Below are 12535 nucleotides of genomic sequence, written 5' to 3'. Positions count from 1 at the left end.
ATTATTATGTACCTATTTAATAACATGTGAATAATAATACCTGTTCTCGAGTGCCATCTAGTGTATGTTTATATTCTACTGTTATGCAGTAGTTCTCTCATTTGATTATAGATGGCGTTTATTACACTTGCACACATGTTTTTAAAAAACTATAATGTTGCTTGTTGTTAAAATCTCAAGAGAGTTTCTCTCATAAAGTATTATTATATACAGGGTATAAAGAGCCAACTCTACGTAATTTTTGTCATAGGTAAAGCGCCCCTAGTGGCCTGCCCCACAACTACTCATGGGTTTTATATACATACCTATATTCGTTATTCATGTATATTAAAATTAGGTAGGTACATTATAAGTTGTATATTCAAAACATGAACTGTAAATGACTATGTTCCAAAGATTCACATTTATGTTATACTTTTTCTTTCTCAATTTTGATACAAAAACAAAACTACACTTACATACTTAACAAAATTTCAGAAAGATACAAAAATTTGTGACAATGTGAATCTTTGAATCACGCTCCTTTACAGTTGATGTTAAAGATACAACTTACATGGGAGGTATCAAATATGTATGGTTGTCACAATGGTGTCTCTCTGAAGTGGAAAAACAACTTTTCAAATTAGAAACGATTAACGTAATTGCAGACATATGACAACAGACGCATCATTTTGACAGTTAACTGGCACTCAGTCGCCATTAATTTGAAGCTTCTGGGGCGACTCGTTACGCGGCGCTAGTATCTTCACAATAAGTCATTTTGTATGGAAATGTGCCCCCCCCCTGATTTCTCTTGAGATTTCTCTCTTATCTCTTGAGCTGCAAATCCCATCACTGTAGTTTTGTAGAAAATGAATCATACACTGCACATAGCCGTAACTATACTACAAATGATAGTTTAAGTAGTGCAGACTCACTATTGGTAGATGAATAGTAAAACATTTCCAACACTAAAGTTGATTCACCATTGGTCCCTTAAGTAATTAATTTATAGTTAAAACAATTGACGAAAGTTACTCACTATTTTGTTACTCATGCATCTATTCAGCATAAACTTGAAACATTGATGATAACAAAAATTATAGAAATTGAGTAAAAATACCATAAACATATTTGTTAAATTATCTGAGGAATTTGAAACATAACTTGCGATAAGAATTAGAACTGTATTAATCCAAGTTGGGGTTGTTAGAGCACAGGTCGCCTCCCTATTAAATTAAAAAAAATTAGAAATAGCAAATAAACATGTGTTCCATCTGATGTTTAGTGGCTATTGCCATCCATAGTCACTTGTTATCAACTCCAGATAGAATTAAGAGACTAAAGACTGACAGACTAAAGACTTAGTTGGAATGCCTCGGATAAGAATGACTCCCTTATCACACCCTTAGAAGCAGTACCCACCAGAGTCTAATACTGCTATTGTTAGTTAGAAAAAGGTGATCGTGTTTCTAAAGTCCACCCTTGGTATGTAGGCGGACTGATGACCTGAAGAAGACAGCAGGACACCGTTTGATTCAGAAGGCACAAGATCGGCGCGACTTAAGGGCGCGTCTATATTCAGTATTAGAATTCCCTCATATTCTCAAAATAAAAACAAATAGTGTCTATTTTGAATATGTGAAAATATCTATTTTAAAATCATACGCGACAATTTGATTTGAATTTAAATAAATAAACACCTAGACCCAGGAATAACCCATTAAATATTCAATGTTGTTTACTGATTACGTGCTGTTTGCTACTAATGTTTCGTTTTCCATGATGTGACTTCCATGTTCCAACTTTGATGCCTGTCGCGCCCTCTTTCGTCAAGTACTTGGAGGTCTGCATACCCCGTTCCCCTATTCCTGGTCGCCTGTAACATGCGCACAAGTTCCATCCTTCAAGATGCCTGCGCAGTACCCTCCCCCTCTCGCAACGTCGTATAAATACCCTCCCGCGGAAACCGCTCGCCCTTTTTGTTATCAGCCATGAACTAGATCGCACCTGTACATAAAAATACAAAATTAGAATTAAATTATGTCTTTAGTTATATCTTATATATGTGAATCAAGATCAACATGTCCATCGCCGTGTTTCTGTAAGTATTGAAGATGTTTTTTTGACTTTTTTATTTTATTTTTCAGCTTTTTATATTTTTAATTTTTTAATTGTACTGTTAAGAAATTTGTATTTTATGAAGAAAATATCGTTATATTTACTATTTGAAAGCGTACGGTTGACAAATTATTACGTCCGACGTTTTATTTCTATTCGATCGATATTGATGGCGGCACAGGACGTTGTCCTAATATACCTAATAGTAAATTAATTGTCATATTATAAATCGCGAAGTTTGGTGAAATAAGCGATTAGTGGGAACTTTAGGTAAGAACGGTTTATAAAATCAATAAACTGCTACGACGCAGTTACTTAGGGTTGCCACCTTCGGAAAAAATTAAATTTCTTACTGAACCATTACAAAGAAAAGTACACAAACTCGGAAGATCTTTATGCCAATGATGTGCGATTTTCGAAATAGCTGTACGACATTTGAATTTTCGATGAAAATATACAACTTATCATACTTTATTATTATTTTTTCTTTATTGTTGTACGGTTCACTAAATTTTACTATATAAAATATTGTTATAGTATAATAAAGTACCGGTGGCAACCCTAGGTTTTACTATTGCAATTGTTTACAAATAACAATTCATTTTAATTTGTTTTTGTTCTATAAAAAGCTCTAGATTCACATCATAAAGAACCGAGCCCTCTCCATTTAGGGGCGAAGTTGTAAGCACACCCTTGACCGTGAACTTACGAAGGGATGATTTGCAATAAGGGGTCTGCGTGATGATTATCGTAGGGGCGGTGTGACCTTGGCTACAAAGTTACGATGTTTTGCTGGTAATGTGTTTTTCTGTTTTGGAATGCATAATGATTTTGAAAAATGGCGGGTCGACTTGCGCAAATCAATAATTCATCATATTCAAAGCGGATTCTTGAAACTGTTTTTCTACATTGACTATGTTGCAATTTTATCGTTATTTATTTATTTCTTATGCACGATGACTATTTTATGTATAATGTTTTTCTTATATATTAGAAGTAACCTGATAGTAAAATATATTAAATTTTCTCATACGTTTATAATTAACGTGGAACTACGCCATTTTCACCCGGAAGCAATATTCTAGAATGTTCCGAGCCACCCACCACCAGTCCACCCCACAACCCCTTCCACCCCACAACCTCTCTGCCGGTACCCGGATGACATGCGCGGATCGATATCCCACCCTTACACAACTGTACGGTACTTGTCTCTCTTAAAATTTAAATAAGTAAACATTTGATAGAATTTGATGAAATTAAATGGAACGAAATTCAATTAAGATTCAGTTAGTACTTGGTAGTATTGCCATACTTATGAAGTTGTACTTTGGGAACCATCATGCTTATGATCATCATTGATAGAAATTTTAGACATAATTCAAGTAAACAACGAATTATTTTCCGCTCATATTTGTGTAGCGACGTTTTAAATGGGCTCCTTTCATCGAAAAAGTATAATATGAGATTTCGACTTGCCTTATGATTTTTTAATATAACTTATGACTTGTAACACCAATCATATAAATACTTGACGGTCAGCTAACTATAGCCAAGTCAGGTGTAAAAAAATCATGTATTTACACAATTCAGTAGATCTGAATCGGAATGAAAAAGCTAAATATAAAGCTGGAAAACTTAGACGTTACTGTAACTATAAATAAATAAGTGCCTAGGTACCTACTTCGCCATTTTGTATCTTATATTCCGGAATATTCTGGCCAGACTGGTTCCCTCCGCGGCCCTCTGGCTCTCTCCGCTGCCCCCTGGCTCCATCCGCTCTTCGTCTATTTACCACCAACAAACTACACCTACCTGCGCGAATCGATGATGCAATTGTTCAGGCCGTAGTCATTGCTTCTCACAAAGTTTTTGTATTGAGTAAATTTTGGCTAAAAGACCAAAAGACAATACATGCAGATAGGTAAATGAGATAGCAGACCTTAGGTCTTGCCTGCCATCGTCAAGACTTATAACACGTAAATGGCGACATTAAATTTATTAAGATAAAATTATTATATACAAAGTGGAATTTTTAGACAAAATTTTAGAAATTACGATGTGAGAATCTTGCTTTGTTATATTTTTAAGGTATCTTAAAGTAAAATTAACTTTTGGACATGAATACTGTTAATTCTTGCACATAAGTTGCGCCAAATTTCAGCTCAGGGTATCCGTAATTTTCTCTAAGAAGTGTAATCCACCTTGATATTTATGTGAACTGTTCACGAATGCGTAAAATACCTTCCAAAATAATGCTGCCATGGACGTTCGGCTAAAACGGTATACTTTCGGTGTTTATATTGCATCGTCGAGCACTTAAATTATCGCTATTTTGTATTTCATGTTTTGGAATATTCTGACTAGACTCCGGCCACCCGTTGGCTCCCTCCCCTCCTCTCCTTACTCACCACCCTCAAACTACACCTCCCCGCGCGAATCGATGATGCACTCGTGCAGGGCGTAGTTGTTGTTACATACTAAGTTAATTTTTGTTTGATCATTAAATTTTATTAGCACTATTAACGGAACAGATAGATGGGATAAGATCACTACCATTCTTGGCTAGCAACGACAAAAGACATAGCGCGAATATGTCGGCTTTGATTCGATAATATATATAAAAGCAAGAATTTGACCACAATTACTTAAGTGGAATTTTAAGACAAGACCATAGGAAATGACACGCTATAAAATGTGCAGTATAAATGTGTAGATGTATCTAAAATAACGTTTTGACTGAAACCTTCAATCTACAGCCCGAGTAATGTCCCTTTTTGGTCATTAAAAAAATCCGTAAATCTATTCAATTAAAAAAATCCGTTACTTTTGTATTTTCAACTTTCCGTCCGATATTCATTAATGAAAATTGTGACTAAATACTTTTTATATTAAAATGTCTTTTTACTCCCAAAATAACCCAATGTGGTAATATAAAATCCATACCCCGTTTGGGCCATTTTGTCTTCCCAATTGGTACACGTGGCTTTCTAGAAGCATGTTAGAATTTTAGGTCATCTAACCATGCGCAGTAGGTCTAGACCGCAAGGGACCTGCGCGGGCCGCACCCTACGTCTCGTCCATTTCCATCCCGGCCATGTTTTAGTACGCGCGTATTTCTATCTATGTGTTTAGTACAGTTATGTATTGTTCGTGGAAATGATGGAGCGGAACTACGAGTGCTGGTAAGTACTGTATTATATATTTTAATTAATAAAATAATAATAATATTTTGGCCATGGACATTTGTAATCAACCATAATTAGGATTTGATTATCACCTAATATTATAAATGTGTTGAAGCCTAAGCTGGATGCCTCTGATAAGTATGTCTTTCTTTCCAAACCCTTCAAACCGGTACACAGCAGTGCTTAATACAATTGTGATTACGCAGAAAAGGTTTTCACCACAATCACAAATACAAACTCCTTCAAAATCTTACATAATTTCTGGATCTACTTAGTTAAAAACACATACATACAGTCGAATACAGAACCTCATCTTTTTTGAAGTTGGTTAAAATGTACGATAATTACACGTTTCATATTCTAAGGCACATTCGGATCTTGTTCGGATTTTCTAAATTCTAAAATCATGGTTACGCGACATTAAAATCTTGATTCCTATTTGGAATTCCTCTTTGGGACCTTGACAGTGATCTTGACGGGAATTCCGTTCGAAAGGGTCTATCACGTTCTGGATGAGGGTGGGTCACGGATCGGATAAGACGACTTGTTTATTGTGCCTTCTTGATAACAAATAGCACAAAATATTTTCTTAAGTGTTTATATCTGTGGTTTCTGATGTGACATCCGGGTTCAAATAATTAATTTAGATTTACGTTAGACGAGTGTACTTGTCTTTTTGTGTGTTTTCAATCACAAAATATAATTTTAGCGACCATTGAGATATTAAACTTTTAAAATTCGACTATTGAGTTTGTTGGTTCATGTTACAACATGGCTGCCCTGCCTCCGAAGCACTACTTGCGAATCTTCATGTGCCTCCCCCCAGACAGCCGCCCCCTTAATAACGCCACCCCAGGACCAGCGGATGCAAATCGATAACACACCCAGTGCAAGGCAGCGGGTGTGTTTTACGGGTCTGGACTTTATTTTGAGTGTTAAATTTATTAATTTTACAATAAAGGTCAATATTTTCAATTTATTTTTTATCAAAATGTTTCGTCTATTTTGAAATAATTTCGTTCTTTTTTGCCTTTTACCGTGAACTTGATAGCCATTACGACATAACGGACGGCTGTTTGTCCCATGTTGTTAGTCTTTACGGGGTAGCTTAGTAACCTTATTGTTACTATATAGTATTTTTCTATTTCATAGCTTGAATAGGTTTTCTACAACAATAATAATCGAAATCTCCAGATGAGTATATAAAAGTACAATAATGTCGTGACGTATCCGATTTTATTAAATTAGAATATATATTTTTTCTAGTATAGTATGCTTATCTTTTGGAAATCTAGCAGCCGCCATTTTGCGTATCTGTTGCTTTCTATGAACCAGCCACCCCTCGTCTCAGAATATTCTCGACTTCGAGCAAAAATATTGTTATACATATACTATGTCTGCCACCCCTTTTCCGTTCCACAGAGTTCGAGAAGCATCCCCTGTTTCCACCCACTCTGCGCAACCCCACCTCGTGCCAGACGCTTTCCTCCCAAAAGCGATAAATAATTACTTTTCAGTCACGTTATAGCGCACGTGTATTTTTATATGGACTTTAGTTAGTTAAATGCAATAATGAGTGAATTTCGTAAGGCTTTTTTAATCCTTATAGATGGTGACTAAATACTAGCAAATAAACTTAGGAACACGCCAATAAAACCTTTACCTCAGGCCTTAATGCTATTTGCTGATGGTCTTAGATGTCCAAAAACAGCGTTCACTGCTTTATAATGAAAGTTACTTAATTAAAATCTCTTGCCAATCTCAGAATAGAAAATATACATACATAGCGTAAGGGTCATGATTATTTTAGGTATGTTAATACAAATTAATCTACAAAGATTATCCGCATTTTTTCACCGATCCACCATTTTACAATAAGAAATATAAGTTGACTAGTTTTTGCCCGCGGCTTCGCTCGCGTTTAAAAGAAAATTATATAACATACTAACATGCATAAAACTGAAAAATCGTACCTTCAACTTTGCTAAAGATCATCACTTGATTAAATGCATAGTTTACGATTCAATCCTTACTAATATCGATTAAAATAATCGATGTTTTGGGTCCTAAAGATCGATTCTCCGATTAATCGATCTTAGATCGCCATCCCTAGTTCCCGTGGGATTTCCGGAATAAAAACAATCCTATGTCCTTTCTCGGATCTCAGACTATCTTTGTACAAAATTTCATTAAAATCGGTTCAGTGGTTTAGGCGTGAAGAAGAGACAACCAGACAGACAGACAGACAGACAGACAGAAAGATACAGACAGACAGACAGACAGTTACTTTCGGATTTATAATATTATACAGTATACAGTAAATATAGTATATAGTAAAATAGTAAATAGTAATAGTAATAGTAAGGAAGTAAGGATTTAGCGTTAAAGTCGCTGCTGACGATAAGCATTGGCTGTAAACGAAACAGATCCCTTCCATGTAGCCCTTTATCGTCGCCTCGCCCTTGGCCCTGAACTTTGTGGAAACGGTACATGTTAGCAAAAGTGTCTGAGTCGGGGATAGTTGTTTTGCTTCGTAAATCTATTTCATATAATACGTTTATTGTAAATGGCGGTAACATACTTATTTAAAATGAAATCAACCCACTTCCCGACATCCGAGCTCGTTGCATTTTTGCCTATTTATGCTTTTCGCGCGTATCTTTTATGTAATATTTTAAACATTCATATCTTCCAAATCACTCAAAGGGTTTTTCGGTAGATGGGTAAGCTTGATATTTCAGCAGAATTATAGTATGCTAATTTGCTATAGATTTTCCAGCATTAAAATGTTTTGTAAATCTAGTAGCAGCCATTTTGCGTATCTGTCGTTTTCCTACCGTCATCTGCCTCCCACAATTCCCCCGAGTCTGACTGGAAACATTATTATACACATAGGTACTGTGAGTACCCCCCTTCCGTTCCACAGATTTCGCGAAGCATCCCCTGTTCCCACCCACTCTGCGCAACCCTATCTCATGCCCGACGGTTCCCCCCTTTCCCCCAAAATCAATAAATAATTACTTTTCAGTCATATTATGGCGCACGTGTATTTTATAATTGGTCTTTACTTGTTAAAATGCATGGATGAGTATATTGCGTAAGGCTTAATCCTCAAATAGAGCGTTAGTAAATACTGGCAAATAAACTAAGGAACATGCCAATACGTTCATTATAACCATCAGGCCTTAATGCTATTTGTTGATAGTTACAAGTGACAAAGAATGTGTAGTGATTGCTGATCACTGCTTTATTATGAAAGTTACAAAATTTAAATCTCTTGCCGATCTCAGAATAGAAAGTATACATACATAGAGTAAGGGTCATGATTATTTTAGACTTGTAAATTATCCGCATTTTTTTTTTCACTGATCCACCAATATAACGTGATTTTGGTCGACAAGGATTTATCGTCAAAGTAGCTGCTGACGATAACCTTTGGCTGTAAACAAAATGGATCCCTTTTATTGCGCCCTTCATCCTCCCCTCGCCCTTGGCCGTGATCTTTATGGAAACTGTACAAGCTTGCAAAAGGGTCCGAGTCGGCCACAATTGTTTTGCTTCGTAAACATACGAGTATTTCATACGTTTATTGTAAATGGCGTTTCAATTACAATTGATTAATTAAACAAGTAACTTACATATTTATTTAAATTTAAATCAACCCACATCCCGACATCCGATCCCATTAAAATTTTGCTTATTTATGCTTTTTGCGCGTATCTTGTATGTAATATTTTTAAACATTTTTATCTACCAAAAGGTGATAAAAATGTTTAAAAATATTACAGCAACAGCGGAAGGGTTTTTGATAGACCTTGAAATATAATGACGGTATGCTAATTTTCTGTACATTTACCGGCATTAAAATGTTTTGTGAATCTAGGCGCCGCCATTTTGCGTATCTGTTGTTTTCCATTAACAGACCCTCGTCTGCCTCCCACAATTCCCCCGACTCGATCCGTTATTATACGTATACTGTGACTGCCACCCCTTTGCTTTCCACAGAGTTCTAGAAGCATCCCCTGTTCCCACCCACTCTGACCTGCGCAACTCGCCTCGTGCCAGACGCTTTCCCCCCACAATCGATAAATTATTACTTTCCAGTCATGTTATACCGCACGTGTGTTTAATGGATTTTATTTGGTTAAAATGCATTGATGAGTAAATTTCGTAAGGCTTTCATAAAACTCATCCTCATCCCCACAAGCGTTATTAAATACTGGCAAATAAACTAAGGAACATGCTAATTATGGTCTTCATCTCAGGTCTTCATCCTATTTGTTGATGGTTTTAGATGTACAAAAACAGCAATCCCTGCTTTATAATGAAAGTTACAAAATTAAAATCTCTTGCCAATCACATAATAGAAAGAAAATATACATAGAATAAGGGTCATGATTATATTAGGTATGTTAATTTGTAGATTATCCGCATTTTTTTCACCTATCCACAAATTTACAATGAGAAATATAAGTTGATTTTGGACGACAAGAATTTAGCGTTAAAGTTGCTGCTGATAACCTTTGGTTGTAAACAAAACGGATCCCTAATATAGCCCCCTTAACATCCTCCCCTCGCTCTTGGCCCTGAACTATGTGGAAACTGTACTTTGCAAACGTGCTTGCAAATGGGTCTGAGTCGGTCACATTTTTTTTTTGTAAATCTATATGTTTATTATATTACAATTGATTATTTAAACAAGTATCATACGTACCTTACATACTCATTTAAAGTTAATCAAACCACTTCCCGATATGCGATCTCGTTAAAATTTTGCCTATTTATACTTTTCGCGAATATCTGGTATGTAATATTTTTAAACGTTCATATCTTCCAAATCGTTGGAACGGCTTTTTGGTAGACCGGTAATCTTGGTATTACAGGAGAATTTTGGTATGCTAATTTTCTATAGATTTTCTATCATTTAAAATGTTTTGTAAATCTAGCAGCCGCCATTTTGCGTATCCGTTGTTTTGTTTCCGTGAACCGCCTACCCTCGTCGGCCTCCCACAATACCCCCGATTGCGACTAGATATATTATTATACTGTGTCTGCCACCCCTTTTCCCCCTTGACTCTATCCGTTATTATACATATACTCTGGCTTCCACCCCTTATTGCTTTCCACAGAGTTCGAGAAGCATCCCCTGTTCCCACCCACTCTGACCTGCGCAACTCGCCTCGTGCCAGACGCTTTCCCTCCACAATCGATAAATTATTACTATCCAGTCATGTTATAGCGCGTGTACACATTTAATTGGGAATTTATTTAGTTCAAATGCATTTACTTACGTTTTTAATCCACGATGTAATCCAGAAAAAAGTGAGTCGGAATTATTGTTAACTGTTTCGCGGTATAAATGGTAGAATATTTCGTGCTACAACTCATATCCATTATTGTACTATAGAAAGGGTTCGAGTTGTGCTGTGTTGTGAAAAAAATACTAAGGCTCGCATATCATTATGAGGTGTTACAACTGACGATTAAACTAAGGAACACGCCCATGAATATTTCCTGAGGCGTTTATCCTATTTGGTGATGGTTACAGATCTCAGATTACTAAAATGATACATGATTCAATAAGGGTCATAATCACTTTAGGTCTCTTCATTTATAATCCAGTTTCAAGTCCGCAATTTTTTCATTGACTGGAAAATATGAGGTGATTTAAGGCGAAAACATTTACGCGTTAAAAATATTGACGATAACATTTGGTAGTAAACAAAGAAGATCCCTTCTACATCGCCCTTCATACGCCCTTCGCCCTTCATAACCACCCTTGGCCGTGAACTTTGTGGAAAAGGTACGTGCTTGCAGTAGAGTCTGACTCGGCCCCAGCCGTTTTGGTTCGTAAACCTATTTCATATGTTTATTGTAAACGGTGTTTGTTTTACAACTGATAATATAAAACAAGTATTTTATAGATGATACTTTAGATATCCGTATTTGCATCCGCGGATATCCGAGGAAAAAAACGTATCTGTATCGGTTATTCTTTTCTCGCGGATCTCTTGCGGACTATTTACCTTATTAATTTTCAATGAATATGATAAAAAGCTATATACAGATTACGTATAATTAAAACACTATTAAATTCCATTCAGAGTTTTTATTTCTTTTTTAAAATCAAATATTTACTACTTTGTATTGCGGATAAGAGGAGAGGTAAATTATTAATATGGATATTAACAATCTGCCTCTCCCATCTACCTCCCACATTTCCCCCAACTCGAAGAGTTGTTATACATATACAGTGACCGCCACCCCCTGTTCCTTACCACAGACTTCGGGAATCATCTCCTGTTCCCACCCACTCTGACTTGCGCAACTCAACTTCGTGTCCGACGCTTTCCTCTCAAAATCGATAAATTACTTTTCAGTTTTGTTAAAGGTCGCACGTGTATATAAATTAATATAAATTTTAGTTAGTTAAAATGCATATATTATATATAATTTTCTATTTGATCCAGGAGGCACCGTTCAGGAATATGTGAATTTGAATTATTGTTTCACGTTTTCACTGTAAAAATTGTAAAATATTTCGTGTTCATACTATTTTTTTTCACATATCCACCATTTTACAATGACTGAAATATTAAGTTGATGTTACATGATAAGGGTTAGCGTTAAAGTTGCCCTTGACGAGTTTTGGTAGTAAACAAAACTGATCTCTTCTATATTGCCCTTCATCCTCCCTTCGGCCTTCTTAAGCACCCTTGGCCGTGAACTTGTGGTAACGGTACAGGCTTTCAATAGGGTTTGAATTAACTACGATCGTTTTGATTCGTAAATTGTATAATGTATAGTGTAAATGGCGTTAGTTTTACAATTCATCATTTGAATAAGTATGTTTTAAGACATACTCATTTCTTATTACAAAGTATAAATTTATATTCATATTAATTAATGCTTATAAGATAGATAAATGCACATGCGTTTGAAATATATATTCTATTGGGTATGGTAAAAAAGACATATTTCCGAGGCGTTCCAGCTTAGTCCTCAGCTGTGGCCGACCTTAGATAGGAATAACTAATCATATCTGGGGGCGATTAAAGATGTCCGGCAGTAACCACTTACCATCAGGTGCCCTGCATGCTCGTCTGCTACTCCTATATTATAAAAAAGATAGATACTGTTTTCACATTTTCTTCATGTTCAGTTCGTGTCAATTCCTTCCTACTCATCCTCCATGCCTCCCAGATCACCCTTTCTCTACCGGTTCCTGGTTCCACAACATTCGAGTATCC

At 36.0% G+C, this 12535-nt stretch overlaps 1 protein-coding gene across 3 annotated transcripts in view; it reads left to right on the top strand.

Annotated features, from left to right (window-relative positions):
* REPTOR-BP (REPTOR-binding partner) overlaps positions 1-12535 on the top strand; it is a 69664-nt gene that overhangs the window by 1272 nt on the left and 55857 nt on the right. The window contains exon 1 of one of the 3 annotated variants that reach the window (XM_073089370.1): positions 2065-2083. The exons of 1 other annotated variant lie outside the window; for it this stretch is intronic. Coding sequence is in view for 1 of the 2 variants with exons in the window: in XM_073089365.1 (XP_072945466.1) it covers positions 5223-5282 (60 nt within the window). In the remaining variant the exon portion in view is untranslated. Of the gene's footprint in view, positions 1-2064; positions 2084-5207; positions 5283-12535 lie in introns of those variants that run through there. One more of the 3 variants, XM_073089365.1, reaches the window with a different exon arrangement.

The sequence above is a fragment of the Epargyreus clarus genome, unplaced genomic scaffold (genome assembly GCF_041222505.1).
Source record: "Epargyreus clarus isolate Ecla_fem2 unplaced genomic scaffold, WU_Ecla_fem_2.2 ptg000029l, whole genome shotgun sequence".
Classification (NCBI taxonomy): Eukaryota; Metazoa; Arthropoda; class Insecta; order Lepidoptera; family Hesperiidae; genus Epargyreus; species Epargyreus clarus.
Note: the sequence above shows the minus strand (reverse complement) of the source record. Positions and strands in the feature narration are given on the sequence as shown.